Consider the following 19892-nt stretch of genomic DNA (forward strand, 5'->3'; position numbering starts at 1 on the left):
CCCATAGAAAAATAAGAAATGACCATGAATTAGGCCAAATGGCTAAAAGCAGGAGGGCCTACTGACACCTGGGCCCAATGGGAATTTTGCTGGTATCCCGGTGGGCCAGTCCAACACTCATCTTAACTGAGTGCAAAAATGAGCTGTTGCAATGACTTAAAATGGTGATAAGAGTATCTACAGGCAATCGTTATTTGGAGCAAATCAAAAGCTACATAATAGGTGTGTAGCTACTCAAATGTGGCTATACATGTTAACATCCATTTGTTTGGCAAGGTCACCAAACAAGCGGATCATCTACCATTTTAACCACCAAAGATGGGCTATTTCAGCTAATTCAGCTGATTCGATTGTTTGGCTCTAGGGCAGTGATCCCCAACCAGTGGCTCGGGGGCAACATGTTGCTCCCCAACCCCTTGGATGTTGCTCTCAGTGCCCCCAAACCAGGAAGCTATTTTTGAATTCCTGACTTGGGGGCAAGTTTTGGTTGAATAAAAACAAGATTTACTCCCAAATAAAGCCCCTGTAAGCTGATAGTGTGCATAGAAGCCCCGAATAGCCAATCTTAGCCCTTATTTGGCACCTCCATGAACTTTTATGGTGCTGTTGCTCTCTAAGTCTTTATACATTTGACTGTGGCTCACCAGTAACAAAAGGTTGGGTTACTGCTCTAGGGCAATGACGGGTATAGGAGCCATAAGACAGGTTCAATGAGCCAACATGGATCCTGATCTGATGGGAAAATCAAACCTGCCCAATTTTTGAACAGATATAATTTGGGGGGGCCCATACACAGGTAGATAAGCTGCTGAATTGATCTAAAGGACTCAAAATGGCAGTCTAAATCTGCTCGTTTATGGCCACCTTTAGGTTAAGTATATACGGTACTATTGGGTGATCCTTAGATGTAAATTTAAGTGGAAGTAAAATCAGCAAATGATAGAAAATAATCAGTAGCAACAGATTATAACAAACAGAATGTGCATTGAAGGACGCCGGTGGCAGCAGACTGTGACAGAACGTGTTAATGCATCTACTCATTTCAGAAACTTGGCTAAAAATACCCCCTGCAGTGAGCGCTTTATATAAATACACTGTGGGCTTAATGGACCGAACATTTACAGAGATGTCAAGACTTCTAATTACAGCTGTGCCATACAAGGGGATACGGAGATGGAGCAAAGCAATGATTGGGGAGGGAAATTATAGGCGAATGGTTTAGAATGTCAGATCAGCGGGGGGCAAGCTAAGGATAGATCCAGGCCCAGGAGGGGCACAGTGAGAGAAGAAAGGAAAATGGAGCTGCTTTTGGAAACAAGAAGATAGGTAAGAAAGGAAGCCAGTGGGGGAACATATAGTAATGCAGGACTATAAGGTACGCTGGGACCTCCCTATATTTCAGGTGTGTTTGTATGGAAATGGTTTGCCAGTTATATCAACTAATTGCCCGTGCATATCAGTGTATGTGAGACCATCTCAGGAGATTATACCCACAGTCTAACCTGCAAGGCAATAAGTTTGCAACTGGTTTGCCTGGATACAAAACTGGATCTGCCAATGTGTCTTCTCAAATCATGTCTGGGAGAAGACTGGACAAAAAGCTCTGGCTTTAGGCTCTCTGCCATCTCAGTAACAGTGAAGGGAAACCAAAGAAGGTCCTTCTAGAAGAGTTAAATGGAAAATCCATGCTTTTAGCTACATCTTCATATCCTTTGTACCTGCAATTTATAAATCTTTACTGCTGGAAATATGCAAAACCCACAACCTTCCACAGGGTTATCTGTAGTAATGGCTGGGCTAGAGACAAACCTTGTGAGGCTCATTATCTATATAATCTCCAAATTATGGGTGCTGGGGAGTGTACTTCAGTGTCTTAAAGGAACAGTAACACCAAAAAATGAAAGAGCTTTAAAGTAATAAAAATATAATGCACTGTTGCCCTGCTCTGGTAAAACTGGTGTGTTTGCTACAGTAACACTACTATAATTTATATGATAAGCTGCTGTGTAGACACGGGGGCAGCCATTCAAGCTGGAAAAAAGGAGAAAAGGCACAGGTTACATAGCAGATAACAGATAAGTTCTGTAGAATACAATGGTGTTTTATCTGTTATCTGCTATGTGCCTGTGCCTTTTCTCCTTTGAATGGCTGCCTCCATGGCTACATAGCAGCTTATTTATATAAATTATAGTAGACTTTCTGAAGTAAACACACAACTTTTACCAGTGCAGGGAAACAGCACATTATATTTTAGTTAATTTTATACACTTTAATTTTTTGGTGTTACTGTTCCTTTAAGTTTTGGTGACTGTTTTATAAAGTGCCATACTGCCCTCCCCACTGTTCATATATACAACTGATGCTATGCAGTTGGCCATTTTTTATACCCCCTCAAGACAATGGATCCAGTGCAGGCCTGGACTGGCAATCTGAAAACTCTGGTAAATAGCAGAAAGCATCTGTAAGCTGCCATGGACTGGCGCTTTGTAATGAATATATGTGGGGATATTTAGGCATTAGTGTACATGAAATGCCAGGGCCTAATTTGGAGCACACTTAAAGAGGTTGGAGAAATGTAGGGGTACAGGGTGAGTACACTTAGAGAGGTGGGAGAAATGTAGGGGTTCAGGGAGAGAGCACACTTACAGAGGTGGGGGGAATGTAGGGGTACAGGGAGAGAGCACACTTACAGAGGTGGGGGGAATGTAGGGGTACAGGGAGAGAGCACACTTACAGAGGTGGGGGGAATGTAGGGGTACAGGGAGAGAGCACACTTACAGAGGTGGGGGGAATGTAGGGGTACAGGGAGAGAGCACACTTACAGAGGTGGGGGGAATGTAGGGGTACAGGGAGAGAGCACACTTACAGAGGTGGGGGGAATGTAGGGGTACAGGGAGAGAGCACACTTACAGAGGTGGGGGGAATGTAGGGGTACAGGGAGAGAGCACACTTACAGAGGTGGGGGGAATGTAGGGGTACAGGGAGAGAGCACACTTACAGAGGTGGGGGGAATGTAGGGGTACAGGGAGAGAGCACACTTACAGAGGTGGGGGGAATGTAGGGGTACAGGGAATGTAGGGGTACAGGGAATGTAGGGGTACAGGGAGAGAGCACACTTACAGAGGTGGGGGGAATGTAGGGGTACAGGGAATGTAGGGGTACAGGGAATGTAGGGGTACAGGGAGAGAGCACACTTACAGAGGTGGGGGAATGTAGGGGTACAGGGAATGTAGGGGTACAGGGAGAGGGAGAGGAGTGCACTTTTCATTTCCACAGCAATTCACTTTCCCATCTAACTCCTGCAAAGCAATTCCCATCAAATGACTGTAACGAGCTGGAAGAGACCCAAGAAGAGATGGAAGGAAATAAATTAGTGATGGGAAACTGCTCTCTCTCGTCCCCTGAATATTGATGCATGCTTTTAACCCCACACACCCCAAGCAGGGCCGTAATCACCACAACAGTCTTTGCACAACAGTTTTTTCTAAAACATTTAGTTTGAAAATTGCTAAAATGCTAATGAAATAGCACTACAGTGTGGAACAGTAAATTACACAGGACACATTTACCATTGTGTTTAGAGACCATATTTAGAAGCATTTCATAAATGTGATTCTACAGAATTTTACTATGAGAACGAGCCTTGTATGGTGCTGAATTTGGCTCAGGGATGAATACATTATTCCTTTGCCGATATGCCCACCTCGGCATAAGAGCTGTCAACTGTGGACTGCATCAATGGGCCAATGCGGCCCCCAATGCGACAGGAAAATCAAACCTGCCCAATCGACACCTGGCTAATTCTCAGCCATATATCAATTGGGGAGGGCGGTCAGGTGCCCCATACCTGGTCAGATAAGTTGCCAAATCGGCCTAAAGGGCTTGAATGTGCAGAGACTACACATTGCTTGAGTAAAGCCTAAGCAAACCTTTAAAATAAAACTGAGTGCTAGTTTTCTGTACTTTTGTAATGTACATTCATTGTATGTTTAGATTTCAAGACATTAGGTGATATAAAGGATATATATATATTGTTAATATGAATGCATTTTGTTACAACAGCGCCACCTGCTGGTCAGTATCTGACCATAAGGTAGTTGAGGAACTTGGCTGAAGAAAGAAAGCAGGCTGTCCTGATATCAGAGACCCACTTCTCTTGTCTTTCCGAACACGAAGAACATCAGATCAGTTATCTTTCTTTTTTTTGACAAGTTCCTTGACTGGATCTCGGTCAGACACTGTTCAGCAGGTGGCGCTGTTGTAACAAAATTAATTCATATTAACAGTACAGATATCCCATAATATCCTGGAATCTAAAAAGTAATGAATGAAAATAGCAAAAGTGCTTAGCACTGTCATAATTTTACATTCACTTATTTTAATGGTTTACTTATCCTGCTGCTATAAGATGCCATAGACAGTCACTATTTACCATGCCGGCGGGGGGCAGTTTGGGCCTCTGGGTACTTGGAATGCCAGGACCCAGGCCCAGACTGGCAATCTGTGGGTTCAGGCAAATGCCAGAGGGGCTGCTGTAAGATGCCATAGACAGTCACTATTTATTGGGCTGGTGGGGGGGGGGGGGCTGTTTGGGCCTCTGGGTACTTGGAATGCCAGGACCCAGGCCCAGACTGGCAATCTGTGGGTTCAGGCAAATGCCAGAGGGGCTGCTGTAAGGTGCCATAGACAGTCACTATTTATTGGGCTGGGGGGGCTGTTTGGGCCTCTGAGTACTTGGAATGCCAGGACCCAGGCCCAGACTGGCAATCTGTGGGTTCAGGCAAATGCCAGAGGGGCTGCTGTAAGGTGCCATAGACACTCACTATTTATTGGGCTGGGGGGGCTGTTTGGGCCTCTGTGGACTTACAATGCCATGGCCTATTTTGTATCCCAATTCGGACATGGATGCCATAGACAGTCACTATTTATTGATTGAACTTAAAATGCCAGGGCCTATAGGTCCAACAATAAGATGAAATCTTCCCAGTATAGTAAGTCCTATTCGCTCTCTGTATAAGGCACTTACTCTTACTGCACTGGCTGCTTCCTAAGTGTTTTATGACACTTTTGTTTCCCAGCGATACTTTCACTTTAATATATGTAATAAATCTCCTTTATGTGTGCACATTTTCTGCTGTCATCGATGCCAGCCTTCTCTTTGCATCAAAAGAAGTGTTGCAAAGTCATTGACAGCGCCAGCCTTCCTTATACATACGCTGCTGTATTGTGCCATGGTCACATAACATGGAAACATGAGCGCCAGTCATCTTCCCCCAATATACACACGGTGGCATTATGCCATGATTACACAGCAGCAGCAGTGCCCACCTACTCCTGAACACATAAAGCTCCATTATGTCCTAATCATACAGCACAATTTAGTGGCAGTGCCAAGATGCCGCCATCATGCTCACAAACACATGCACCATTGTGCCAGGATAAAACAGTGCAGCTAGTGGCAGTGCCAGCCTCCCCCCCCCCCAACCTACAGGCATGCTCTGCTGCATTGTGCCATGGTCATAGAGTACAGGCAGCAGCTGTGCCAGCCTCCCCGCTCAGCACACACACACATACACACTTGCTGAGGCTGCTTTTTCTGGGCAAAGCTGTGAAATTATTTTTCTACTTGAACAGTTTTCAATTTAGATTAGGAAAAAAATTTGAGAGGCTGCGTCAAAAGGCGTCAGTAATTCGGCCGGGAAAGTCTGACATGTGGAGAGGGAGGAAAAGCAGCAGAGACAGATAGAGAGAAGTAATAAGCGGGGGAAAGAAAGGAGCGAGAGATCTAGAGATTAAATAAAGGGTAATATAGAGGAACGAGAGGGAGGGAGAATTAGAACATTAAAATAGCAACGGAGAAGGAAAACTTTAGCCCAGAATGAATACTTAACCAACAGTTTCAATCAGGGATCCCCAACCTTTTTTACCCGTGAGCAACATTTCATTTCAAAAATTGCTGGGGAGCAACACAAGCACAAAAACTTTCCTAGTAGGTGGCCAATAAGGACTCACATTGGTTAGTCTGACATCAGTAGTAGGAAAAATTTTGGAAGGGGTAATAAGGGATAGGGTACTTGAATACATTGCAGTTCACAATACTATTAGTTTGTGCCACGTGGTTTTATGCGTAACAGATCTTGCCAGACTAATTTAGTCGCCTTTTATGAGGAGGTGAGCAGGAACCTTGATGCTGGAATGGCAGTGGATGTCATCTACTTAGATTTTGCTAAAGTGTTTGATACAGTACCTCACAGAAGGTTAATGATCAAATTAAGGAATATTGGCCTAGAACATAATATTTGTAATTGGATAGAGAACTGGCTGAAGGATAGAGTACAAAGAGTGGGGTAAATGGAACATTTTCTAATTGGGCCAGTGTGGTTAGTGGAGTACCGCAGGGGTCAGTCCTTGGTCCTTTGCTTTTTAACTTGTTTATTAATGACCTGGAGGGGGGCATAGAGAGTACTGTTTCTATTTTTGCTGATGACACTAAATTGTGCAAAACTATAAGTTCCATGCAGGATGCTGCCGCTTTGCAGAGCGATTTGACAAAATTGGAAAACTGGGCAGCAAACTGGGAAATGAGGTTCAATGTTGATAAGTGCAAAGTTATGCATTTTGGTAGAAATAATATAAACTCGAACTATCTACTGAATGGTAGTGTGTTGGGGGTATCCTTAATGGAGAAGGATCTAGGGGTTTTGTTGATAACAAATTGTTTAATTCCAGGCAGTGTCATTCTGTGGCTACTAAAGCAAATAAAGTGCTGTCTTGTATAAAAAAGGGCATTGACTCAAGGGATGAAACATAATTTTTCCCCTTTATAGGTCCCTGGTAAGGCCTCACCGTGAGTATGGGGGGCAGTTTTGGGCTCCAGTCCTTAAGAAGGATATTAATGAGCTGGAGAGAGTGCAGAGACTGCAACTAAACTGGTAAAGGGGATGGAAGGGTTAAGCTATGAGGTTAGACTGTCGAGGTTGAGGTTGTTTTCTCTGGAAAAGAGGCGCTTGCGAGGGGACATGATTACTCTGTACAAGTACATTAGAGGGGATTATAGGCAGTTGGGGGATGTTCTTTTTTCCCAAAAAAATCAGCGCACCAGAGGTCACCCCTTTAGATTAGAGGAACAGAGCTTCCATTTGAAGCAGCGTCGGGGGTTCCTCACGGGGAGGGCAGTGAGGTTGGGGAATGCCCTTCCTAGTGATGGGGTAATGGCAGATTCTGTTAGTGCCTATAAGAGGGGCCTGGATGAGTTCTTGAACAAGCAGAATATCCAAGGCTATTGTGATACTAATATCTACAGTTAGTATTAGTGGTTGTATATATAGTTTATGTATGTGAGTGTATAGATTGGTAGGTGTGGGTTAGGTGTGCTGGGTTTACTTGGATGGGTTGAACTTGATGGACACTGGTCTTTTTTCAACCCTATGTAACTATGTAACTATGGTTAATTAGTAGCCCAATGTGGGCCGGCAGACTATTAATGGCTCTATTTAGCAGTACCCATGGTCTTTATGTCTCCAAAACTTGCCTCCAAGTCAGAAATTCAAAAATGGCCACCAACTTTGCAGCCACTGGGAGTAACATCAAAGGGGTTGAGGAGCAACATGTTACTGATGAGCCACTGGTTGGGGATCACTGGTTTAAATCATATTAATGGGCCTATTTGAAAATCTTACCAAACCGGAATATACATATCAGTAAATATTGCCCTTTTACATCTTTTCCCTTGAGCCGCCATTTAGTGATGGGCTGTGTGCCCCCTCAGAGATCAGCTGACAGGAAATAATGCAGCTCTAACTGTAACAGGAAGTAGTGTGGAAGTAACAGACAGAACTCTGTCCATTCATTGGCTGATGGGGCCTAGCATGTATGTGTGCCTTGGCTTGTTTGTGTGCACTGTGAATCCTATGATCCCAGGGGGCGGCCCTTACAACTTAAAATGGCAATTTTCTATTTAGGATTACCCAATGGCACATATTTTTATGAAAACATGGCTGTTTCATTCAATTTTTATAGAGACCTAATTGCTTGGGGGTATAGTTTTCCGTTAAGAAGTGGTGAAACAGTGACTTGGCTTTAAGCCTCCTGTCCGGTTTTGACCCAAACAACATGATTTTCGGTAGGGCTGCCCTGGTCAAAACTGCCTGCTTAGTTATCCCAATTTGGAAAACTGGGCAGGATTCTCCAAGATTGACGCAGCAATTGACTAATCGCTGATTGACACATCATAGCCCCACCCCCATGGTGTCAGTGGCCTGCACCCATGATGTCACTGCCCCACCCAGTGGTGCCATGCCCCGCCACCTCCTATAATGGGGTCTTAAAGCGGCCCTGATGATAGGGCTAAAATGACTCTAAAAATCCAGTAACTCTGAGACAAGAGCGTCCCTTTAAGGGAGCCGTGCCTGCCATACCTCGCAGCTTATACATTGTAATGAGCTTGTGCCGCGAGATGGGAATTTCAATTCCAAATATCTGCTAAGCGGAACTGAAATTTAAGTGATGAGTCTTAGAGGACCCTCTGCCCCTCGGGGGGAGGGAAGGCTATAAAACTTATTGGAAGTGTTAATTGCTAAAATGTAATTTAGCTCTTCTTTAAATGAACTTTTGATGGTCTGGAGGTGAGAAGAGTGTTTTTAGCGCTGTGCTCAGCTCTGAAACTGCCCCGGGGTGGGAAGATTCCCATTTAGAGCTAATTTGACTGCCTAAAAACTGTGAGATCTTTACGACATGGTTCATAGGGTCCCCTCATTGAATTAGCAGCTATACTGGCACTGATACAGCACATTATGTATAAGCTGCTAGCGGGTCTGACTGGGATTCAAAATAGGCCCTGGCATTCCAAGCACCCAGAGGCCCAAACAGCCCCCCCCCCCCAGCCCAATAAATAGTGACTGTCTATGGCATCTTACAGCAGCCCCTCTGGCATTTGCCTGAACCCACAGATTGCCAGTCTGGGCCTGAGTCCTGGCATTCCAAGTACCCAGAGGCCCAAACAGCCCCCCCAGCCCAATAAATAGTGACTGTCTATGGCACCTTACAGCAGCCCCTCTGGCATTTGCCTGAACCCACAGATTGCCAGTCTGGGCCTGGGTCCTGGCATTCCAAGTACCCAGAGGCCCAAACAGCCCCCCCAGCCCAATAAATAGTGAGTGTCTATGGCATCTTACAGCAGCCCCTCTGGCATTTGCCTGAACCCACAGATTGCCAGTCTGGGCCTGGGTCCTGGCATTCCAAGTACCCAGAGGCCCAAACAGCCCCCCCAGCCCAATAAATAGTGACTGTCTATGGCACCTTACAGCAGCCCCTCTGGCATTTGCCTGAACCCACAGATTGCCAGTCTGGGCCTGGGTCCTGGCATTCCAAGTACCCAGAGGCCCAAACAGCCCCCCCAGCCCAATAAATAGTGAGTGTCTATGGCATCTTACAGCAGCCCCTCTGGCATTTGCCTGAACCCACAGATTGCCAGTCTGGGCCTGGGTCCTGGCATTCCAAGTACCCAGAGGCCCAAACAGCCCCCCCAGCCCAATAAATAGTGAGTGTCTATGGCATCTTACAGCAGCCCCTCTGGCATTTGCCTGAACCCACAGATTGCCAGTCTGGGCCTGACTATATGTGTAAGGGTAAAATAGTGTTTCCCAATACAAACTGGCCTTTACTACTGTATAAAGCAATGTCAGTCTCAATTCATAAAGACCTGCAGGGTAGAATGAAATCAATGAACAGTTAATTCATATTTAAACACCCTTATTATTGACGTAAAATCCCTTTCCTATAACACCAACCCACTGATTTTAGATATCGCACACCTACTGCAATAATTGAGTTATGGCCTTAAGACTTTAACTACTTACAAGTGTACTCTGCCCAATGCAAATTTGGTACATGCATTAATAATTCACGTTGCCTCTGATATCCTCCCTCCGCAAGGAATAAAGTAATTGCTTTCCTAAGCCAAGCTTGCAAAATGTGGCCCAAGAAATTTGAGAGATACAGTTAATTGGCTGAGAGTGACTTAACAGTTTTGATGCCAATCACTGGGGTATAAGGGAATGTGAATTGCCTTATATCAGGGTTACCCACCCTATTTAGCGGTCATCTGGGAAAGTTTTAGGCAATGTGTCAAAATGATCACAATTGTGCTTGCAATTCAGCACAAATCAGACATATTTGTGCTCCAGGATTCCCCTGCATTGTAATAGAGGCACTGTAGGCAGGGGGAAGGCAGCGGCACTGAGTGCCAGGGTCAGACTGGGCGGGAATAGAAAACCCAGTGGGCCCTGCTGCCACGGGCCCAATGTCTGCCCAGGATGGGAGGGAGGATCTGTTTGGGCAGGTATCAAATCCTGTCAGGGCAAGTACAGCATTGACTTGTTGATGCAATCTTCTTGTGACGGCCTTCATTGACCTTCATTGTCATCCAGTTGTTGATAGGATAATCGGATTGGCCCGATATGGCCCATATGGGATACAGTTTCAGATTGGTTCATAATCTCCATATATTATGAATCCTGCAATATCTACCACTATACATCTTAATTTGCACTTTCACCCAATATTAGTACTATCAGTTCTGCACCCCTTAGCACACTACCATTTGTGCCCTGCCCAACTGTAACACCCCATTTGTTGGGTGCTGCTTTGACTTTGGAATGCGGTGCTTATTTTTCTTATTTGCCACCTGACTTGCCTAGGGCAGGGGTAGGGAACCTATGGCTCGGGAGCCAAATGTGGCTCTTTTGATGGCAGCATCTGGCTCGCTGCCAAATCTTTAATTATTTTTTTAAAAAAATAATGGGGAGTGTGGCCTGTGTTCGGTGGATAGAAGACGTGTTCTAAACCTTGCCCCTGCACTCGGTGGATAGAAGACGTGTTCTAAGCCTTGCCCCTGCACTCGGTGGATAGAAGACATGTTCTAAGCCTTAGAACACGTCTTCTATCTGCCGAGCGCATCCTTGGGACCCACCCTACCTTGCCCCTGCGCTCAGCGGATAGAAGACGTCTTCTATCCGCCGAGCGCAGACCGCGCCCTCCTCTGCATCGCATCCACATCCGGCATCCTTGGGATCCACCCTACCTTGCCCCGCAGCATCCGCGGCCAAACATATTGTATGGCTCTCATGGAATTACATTTTAAAATATGTGGTGTTTATGGCTCTCTCAGCCAAAAAGGTTCCCGACCCCTGGCCTAGGGCCAATGATCGAATTAAAACAGCAAGCAGAGGCGCCGTCGGATTGGGGACCGCATCAACGAACCAGAAAATCAAACCTGTCCGACTGAGATCTGGACAATTTCAGGCCAGATGTTGGTCGGGGAGGCCCGTCGGTGGTGCCCACACACAGGCATATAAACTGCCGAATCAAGACCAAGAATATGTTCTTTGAAGGGGGTCCCATCTTTGATTGTTACATTTAGCAATGATAGGGCTTTGTGATAAGGCCAGACTGATCCCTAATTGTATCTGTGGGGGTCCCGGCATTCCTGCTGGATTTCTCTGTAGCGGCAGGCTGTAGCCATCTCTAGGGGTGGGCTGCCTCTCCATCCCTGGTGTAGGCTCTGTGTAATTAGTTGGCTATCTCTCTTTTGGGCTGTACGTGACTGGCAGGTAATTGCTGTATGTGGGCGAGGGGTTAATTGAGGTCTGGGATTTGAGTGAGCCGTTGATAGAGCGGGTGTCTCTCCCCTGTCTATGGATTTATCTCTTTTTCTGTATCTGTCCACCTCTGATTTCTGCCTGCTTTGTGTAGCTCAGCTTCTTTTTTTTACCTTCTGCCTTCTCTCTTCTTTCTATTGATCAGTCACGTAACTATAGAGGGAGCAGGCCCTGCAGTCGCGGGGGGACAGGTGGGCCCAGACCATAGGGTGTGCTTCCTTTATAGTTATTAGAAATACCCCCTCCCCAGCCACTCTCTTACCTACACTGGCATGAGCTGGCAGGAAGGTGGCAGAAGGGCCAGGTAGTGGCTTTGTGGGTCTCTGTGTACTCCAAATACAAGGGCAGGCCCAGACTGGCAATCTGTGGGTTCAGGCAAATGCCAGAGGGGCTGCTGTAAGATGCCATAGACAGTCACTATTTATTGGGCTGGGGGGGGGGGCTGTTTGGGCCTCTGGGTACTGGGAATGCCAGGACCCAGGCCCAGACTGGCAATCTGTGGGTTCAGGCAAATGCCAGAGGGGCTGCTGTAAGATGCCATAGACACTCACTATTTATTGGGCTGGGGGGGCTGTTTGGGCCTCTGTGTACTTGGAATGCCAGGACCCAGGCCCAGACTGGCAATCTGTGGGTTCAGGCAAATGCCAGAGGGGCTGCTGTAAGGTGCCATAGACAGTCACTATTTATTGGGCTGGGGGGGCTGTTTGGGCCTCTGGGTACTTGGAATGCCAGGACCCAGGCCCAGACTGGCAATCTGTGGGTTCAGGCAAATGCCAGAGGGGCTGCTGTAAGATGCCATAGACAGTCACTATTTATTGGGCTGGGGGGGCTGTTTGGGCCTCTGGGTACTTGGAATGCCAGGACCCAGGCCCAGACTGGCAATCTGTGGGTTCAGGCAAATGCCAGAGGGGCTGCTGTAAGGTGCCATAGACACTCACTATTTATTGGGCTGGTGGGGGGCTGTTTGGACCTCTGTAAAATTGAAATTTGAAGCCCAGCCTGGACCTCCCTTGGTATAAGGATCCCTTCCTTCTCCCTGCTGTACCGTATGTAGGCATGGCAGCCAGGCCTGGATTTGTAACAAGGCCACAAAGGCCCAGGCCTAGGGCCGCCCAGCCACACCTAAAGCATGGGGGTCTAGGCACGTGGGAAATCCCTGGGGGGGGGGGTGCGTGCAGTGAAGAGTGCCATCCTCTGGGCGCGCTGCACGGAAACCCAGCCCTGATGGCAGCTATAAGGCATTTAGAACTTCCCCTACCCACATCATTCCTGGGTCTCTGAAAAGCTATATTTAGCATTATTTTGTATGGGGGGGGGGGGCAAAATATCTTTCTCTCACATTTCTCTCTAATGAACAATGTGTTCTGATGGTGGGCAACATAGTGTTAATGCGGCAGTGTAGCGGCTGTCGGCAGAAATTTACTTCCCTGTGTTTAAACCGAGTGGGACATTTATCACTTCCCACTCCAAATGGGTTTGTGTCACCGTGTGGCAGCTGTAATCTGTCACCTGCTCTGCTCGGCATGCCTAGCCCATCTGTCATTGTCATACGTGGACCAGAAGGGACCCCCAAGTAATGGGCCCACTGCTGTAAGTGGCATCACCCGGGCAGTGCCACGCATGCAGCTCTTTGTGCCGCCGTCGTTATTTGTCTTGTGCAGTAGAAGTTCAGTGACACAGTTGTCCACCACTTTCTCATCGACACATCGTCCCTTTGTGTCTTTATCTGACACTTTTTCCTTTCACGTCTGCTTCTCCATCCTACCCAGCCTGCCCGCTCCTCTGCAATTCTACCCACACTTTTATCCAACAGGCAAAGCAAATCCTATTTCCGCTCACCTTGAATGGCCCCTTGGCAAAAGCCCAAACTATTAATTACTATACTGTATATTAATCACCAGATAATTTGCTATACACAAGGTCAAAGAACTACAAGCTGTGGCTGTTAGCTGTTGTTGAACCACAACTTGCAGCATCCTGGGTCAGGCAATGGTCCCTAGTTTTCTTATATTTTTTGCTCTTCTATTGTATCCTTTAGTACTTTCCCCCCTCCTTTTCTTTTCCTCTGTCCTCTCTGATCTCCTTTCTTTACAGCCTCCTTCCCCCTCTCTTGATTTACCACCCCCTTTCCATTCTCGCTCCCCAATTTATCTCACTCTGCAGCTTCTATGCTCAGTGATAAATCTTCCTCCTATGAAGGTTTTATCTCCAGATAACTGGTGATCAGCAGCGCCAAGGGCACAGGGGCAGCCTGATAAGTGCCCTCTGAATGTCTTGCGGCATTTGAAATGGCTTTCATACATGGTGACAGTACCAACACCTTCTACAACACTGTGCCAGCGCTCTATGTGACACACGTCAGCACTGGCTCCTTACTGATTTACCCACAGCAACAACCTTACTGCATGCACCGCACTCATGCCAACCCTGCTTTATACACCCCTGCAGTACCAGCCCTGCCCCATACACACCTGCAGTACCAGCCCTGCCCCATACACACCTGCAGTACCAGCCTTGCCCCATACACACCTGCAGTACCAGCCCTGCCCCATACACACCTGCAGTACCAGCCCTGTCTCATACACACCTGCAGTACCAACCCTGTCCCATACACACCTGCAGTACCAGCCCTGTCCCATACACACCTGCAGTACCAGCCCTGCCCCATACACACCTGCAGTACCAGCCCTGTCCCATACACACCTGCAGTACCAGCCCTGCCCCATACACACCTGCAGTACCAGCCCTGCCCCATACACACCTGCAGTACCAGCCCTGCCCCATACACACCTGCAGTACCAGCCTTGCCCCATACACACCTGCAGTACCAGCCCTGCCCCATACACACCTGCAGTACCAGCCCTGTCCCATACACACCTGCAGTACCAGCCCTGTCCCATACACACCTGCAGTACCAGCCCTGTCCCATACACACCTGCAGTACCAGCCCTGTCCCATACACACCTGCAGTACCAGCCCTGTCCCATACACACCTGCAGTACCAGCCCTGTCCCATACACACCTGCAGTACCAGCCTTGCCCCATACACACCTGCAGTACCAGCCTTGCACCATACATACCTGCAGTACCAGCCTTGCCCCATACACACCTGCAGTACCAGCCCTGTCCCATACACACCTGCAGTACCAGCCCTGTCCCATACACACCTGCAGTACCAGCCTTGCCCCATACACACCTGCAGTACCAGCCCTGTCCCATACATACCTGCAGTACCAGCCTTGCCCCATACACACCTGCAGTACCAGCCTTGCCCTATACACACCTGCAATGGAGTTAAGGGACAGACTGAGAAATAGTGAGTATAGGGGTCATTTTACGACCTGGGAGGCACTAGTGCCAAGGCTGGATCTGGCATTCTGTGAATTCTGGCAAATGCCATATTGGCTGCTGTAAGATGCCATAGACAGTCACTATTTATTGGGCTGGGGGGCTGTTTGGACCTAGGTTTACCTGAAATGCCAGGGCCTATTTTGAATCCCAGTCAGGCCTGCAAGTGCACTAAAGGGTGCAAGGGCCATGCTCGGTTGTAAGGGCTGTCTGTAGATCTCTGTTATCAAATGTTACCAAAACCACTGCTAAATCTAGGAATATATCAGTTGGGCTTGCCGTCCTAAAGGACGACTAAAATTACTATGGGTGCTAAATGTTATGCATTTAGTGGGAGGTACTTGCCTGAGGCCTCAGGCCGCAGCAGTTTTGCATGGGTGTTGATGTATACCTCTCCGTGTTGGAAGCATTTGATGAACCTTAATTCTCATTTTCGTATGGTGAGTAGGCAGACTCACTGTGTGACCGGCGGAGGACACTGTGTGACGGGTTATTACATCTTTCACAAACTATTTTTTATTTTTGTGTATTCTCTATAGCATAAACTGTCCTGTGAAAAGATTGAGACTATTTAGATTCTAACTAGTCATGTGACCTAAGTGACATCACTTAGTTATGACATCACTAACCACTGTTCCTATATTACATTTATACATAATGATCGTTAGTCAAATACATACATGAATGTTTTTGGTGACAAATTTCAAGTAAGAAAACAAAAATCGGTGGTTTAACCTCCCTCTAACCCTGAAAGTTCCCAGGATGCATAGCTGTCACACAAATTTAAACTTTATATGTAGCTTATCCTTAACAGCTCAGACATATCTCTCACAGTTACTTATTGCATGAATTTTCATTTCACAAAAAGAAGACTTTCTTCTGCAGCTGAGCTTACAGTCCGGTTACTGGGACACTAGGACACACAGCAGTACTTGGCAGGTGTTGCCATTCTCTCCTATTGCCTCTAGGCGGCAGCAACATTGTCAGTTATGCAATTGACGCGCTGTGCAACTTCCATTCTCCAGTGTTTTCACCAGGGGGCGCTAAACTCTATTATATGCTAAGGTTCTAAGCGAGGGGGCGGGCCAAGATGTGACGTCAGACATAGGAAAAGCTCAGGACGTGGCCTGGGCTGTCTAACAAGGTGCCTGTGCGCAATTGGCGGCCTGGGCTGGAGCTGGGGATCCTCCGAAAGGGTGAGAGTGACGCACAAAAACTGGGTGGCTGTCTTGTCAGGGTGTCGGGGCTGTATAGCGGAGAGGGGCTGCTGGGGGTCTGTCAGCTTTCCGTACGAACCTGGGAGCAGCAGCACAGTGTAATCGCCTGGCCCCTCTGAGTGCCATTGTGTGCTGGGATACAGGGGCCCCTCTGAGTGCCATTGTGTGCTGGGATACAGGGGCCCCTCTGAGTGCCATTGTGTGCTGGGATACAGGGGCCCCTCTGAGTGCCATTGTGTGCTGGGATACAGGGGCCCCTCTGAGTGCCATTGTGTGCTGGGATACAGGGGCTCCTCTGAGTGCCATTGTGTGCTGGGATACAGGGGCCCCTCTGAGTGCCATTGTGTGCTGGGATACAGGGGCCCCTCTGAGTGCCATTGTGTGCTGGGATACAGGGGCCCCTCTGAGTGCCATTGTGTGCTGGGATACAGGGGCCCCTCTGAGTGCCATTGTGTGCTGGGATACAGGGGCTCCTCTGAGTGCCATTGTGTGCTGGGATACAGGGGCCCCTCTGAGTGCCATTGTGTGCTGGGATACAGGGGCTCCTCTGAGTGCCATTGTGTGCTGGGATACAGGGGCCCCTCTGAGTGCCATTGTGTGCTGGGATACAGGGGCCCCTCTGAGTGCCATTGTGTGCTGGGATACAGGGGCCCCTCTGAGTGCCATTGTGTGCTGGGATACAGGGGCTCCTCTGAGTGCCATTGTGTGCTGGGATACAGGGGCTCCTCTGAGTGCCATTGTGTGCTGGGATACAGGGGCCCCTCTGAGTGCCATTGTGTGCTGGGATACAGGGGCTCCTCTGAGTGCCATTGTGTGCTGGGATACAGGGGCCCCTCTGAGTGCCATTGTGTGCTGGGATACAGGGGCCCCTCTGAGTGCCATTGTGTGCTGGGATACAGGGGCCCCTCACTGACTGTAGGGACAGGGATCCCTGAGCCTCTGAATGGCTGCGTAGGGAGGGAAGGGTCTTAGCAGTGTATGGGGGGGAGAGACAGGGCCTGTGTGTGTGAGTGTATGGGGGAGAGACAGGGCCTGTGTGTGTGAGTGTGAGTGAGTGTGTGTATGGGGGAGAGACAGGGCCTGTGTGTGTGTGAGTGTGTGTATGGGGGAGAGACAGGGCCTGTGTGTGTGTGTGTATGGGGGAGAGACAGGGCCTGTGTGTGTGTGTGTGTATGGGGGAGAGACAGGGCCTGTGTGTGTGAGTGTATGGGGGAGAGACAGGGCCTGTGTGTGTGTGTGTATGGGGGAGAGTGTATGGCGGAGAGACAGGGCCTGTGTGTGTGAGTGTATGGCGGAGAGACAGGGCCTGTGTGTGTGAGTGTATGGCGGAGAGACAGGGCCTGTGTGTGTGAGTGTATGGCGGAGAGACAGGGCCTGTGTGTGTGTGTGTATGGCGGAGAGACGGGCATAATAAGGGGCACTGCTCAGCAATACATTGGTTCCTAGATCAAAACATACAGGGGCTCATTTATTAACACTGGGCAAATTTGCCCACAGGTAGTAACCCATAGAAACCAATTAGTGATTGGCTTTTTCCAGCCAGCTACAGGAGGAACAATGAATGAAACAATTTGAATGGTTGCCATAGGTAACTGGCCATGGGCAAATTTGCCCAGTTTTGATAAATGACTCCCCACAGTCTTTATGATTGTATGGGGATTGGCACATGCTTAAAAGGCATAAAAAGGGAGCTTCTCCTCCAATACATTTGTTATGGGGAAAATAGATTTCCCAGTCACACTCAGTGATGTCTCAGAGAGTGCAAAGCACCTTCTCACTTTGAAGCACAGTATAAGGGTGGCGACAGCTAAAGGGTAAGTGAGACGCAGCATAGACACAGGACATATGAAGCACGGTTTGGATTGACAGGGACAGCTGTAAGACTGCAGGAACATAACGGAAATGTCATGTTGTAGGTAAGGATGTCCTTAGGAACACTTGGGCAAGGGCAAGTTATATTATAGGTAGTGAGAGATGCTCATTACAGGTTGAGGTGTAAGACCCAAATGTAGTTGATTGACTTGGCTGAAACCTACAAAAGCCAACTGATCTTACTGAGTCATTTGAAAGGCATGTGACTGTTGAATAAACATGGCAATTAGAAAGCCCAAGGCAAGAGATATGAATATAATGAGTACAAGTCGTGGTGTTTATTTACCCCTGAATCTGCTGTTGGCCGTATTTCCAAATAATCACTGTGCCTTTGTCTTTCTTCAGCTTTCAGACTAAGGACCCCTGAGAGATCATCATATCCCCGCCATCACCATGTACTGTCTACAGTGGCTCCTCCCTGTCCTTCTAATCCCCAAACCTTTGAACCCAGCCCTCTGGTTCAGCCACTCAGTGTTCATGGGATTTTACCTGCTCAGTTTTTTGCTGGAGAGGAAGCCCTGTACGATCTGTGCGTTGGTTTTCCTCGGAGCCCTCTTCCTCATCTGCTACAGCTGCTGGGGCAACTGCTTCCTGTACCACTGCAGTGCCAGCGAGCTGCCCGAAGCCGCCTACGATCCTGCTGTTGTTGGCACTTAGATGGCTGGAAAGTTGCCCCAATTTGCAGAGTGCTGCTTTCTGCCAAGATGGAGATGCCCTGTCCTGCGGAATGCTGCTTTCTTCCAGCGGACTGACACTGCTTGCACCATTATGTGTCTCTGGTTTTGGCCTGGGACATTTGGGACGCCATAATGAAATATGGTGCAGCAGATAAATAAGTGCACTGTTCTGTAACTTGGTGATGGGCATTGGATACTCTACTGCGTCCCTCCATGCTCATTGCCCTCTTTCCCTGGCACCACTCTAACATCAGTGGGCAGAGACAACATGGCACTGCCAACCCTTGTCATTGGTGGGCAAAGGGATTTTTAATTGTCTGTATTTTGTTCATTTTTTTTTTGTTTCCGATACTTTACAATCATGTTTGCCCCTCCCATGCCTGAGACATTGAAAATGGCCACTTAGCATACGCAGCACGCAAACCCATCATACACATGGCAGCAGCCTAGCTTTCACTAAAACGAGCGTGGCACTATCTTTGGGGGAATGAAAATACCCTACAGCATGCTGTATTCAGTGGGCCCTGCTTCTCGGAGCCCGCGTCGCTCCGAAGGAAACTGGTTGTGCCAAGCTGGTACGTTTACATTCATGAATTGGCTGGAACGTATTACAAATTTCCCAGCTGCTGACCCCAGTCATTTTATCCTTTTTTTTTGTGTTGAGAAGTTCTGAATAAAGCTTTATTAATCATAAGAATGGCTCGTAAGTGTTCAGTATTTCCAGCTTTGGTAGTGAATGTGTAGCAATATAAAGGTGGTTTCCAATACAGTGCTGCTTTATGGCAATTGTACTGTTTTCTAAGTTTGGTTTTGTTTACTTGCTGCCTTTTAAGGATCTTTATCTTTCTCTGGTTGAAGCTGGCCATACGCCTGAAGATCCTTTTGTCTGGCAAGGCCGCTGGCATTGGAAAGTGAGTGACATTTCATAAAAAGGTCTTAATTTCTTATGAAAGAAACTGTCCAAAAAAATGAAGGCGAATCTTAAGGTGGCCATACACGGGCCGATTGTAGCTGCCAATATCGGTCCCTTGGACCGATTCGTCAGCTTATCGGCCCACGTAGGGGCAGGAATGAGGGGCCTGCCCGACCGATATCTGCCCTGAAATTGGCCAGATATCGAT

General features: G+C 47.8%; 1 protein-coding gene across 2 annotated transcripts; it reads left to right on the forward strand.

Moving 5' to 3' along the window:
- Nucleotides 1-1303: 1303 nt before the first annotated feature.
- Nucleotides 1304-19468, forward strand: blcap (BLCAP, apoptosis inducing factor). Of its 2 annotated transcripts, none has more exons than XM_031894059.1 (2): nt 1304-1326; nt 18440-19468. In XM_031894059.1, exon 2 carries the CDS (start codon nt 18488-18490, stop codon nt 18749-18751), a length of 264 nt encoding a protein of 87 aa, XP_031749919.1. In that variant the 5' UTR covers nt 1304-1326; nt 18440-18487; the 3' UTR covers nt 18752-19468.
- The last annotated feature ends 424 nt before the right edge of the window (nt 19469-19892 follow it).

This window comes from Xenopus tropicalis, chromosome 10, assembly GCF_000004195.4.
Source record: "Xenopus tropicalis strain Nigerian chromosome 10, UCB_Xtro_10.0, whole genome shotgun sequence".
NCBI lineage: Eukaryota > Metazoa > Chordata > Amphibia > Anura > Pipidae > Xenopus > Xenopus tropicalis.

What these genes read in the sequence shown, in the direction of transcription:
- blcap (XM_031894059.1), top strand. Translation starts at nt 18,488, where the DNA reads ATGTACTGTCTACAGTGGCTCCTCCCTGTCCTTCTAATCCCCAAACCT.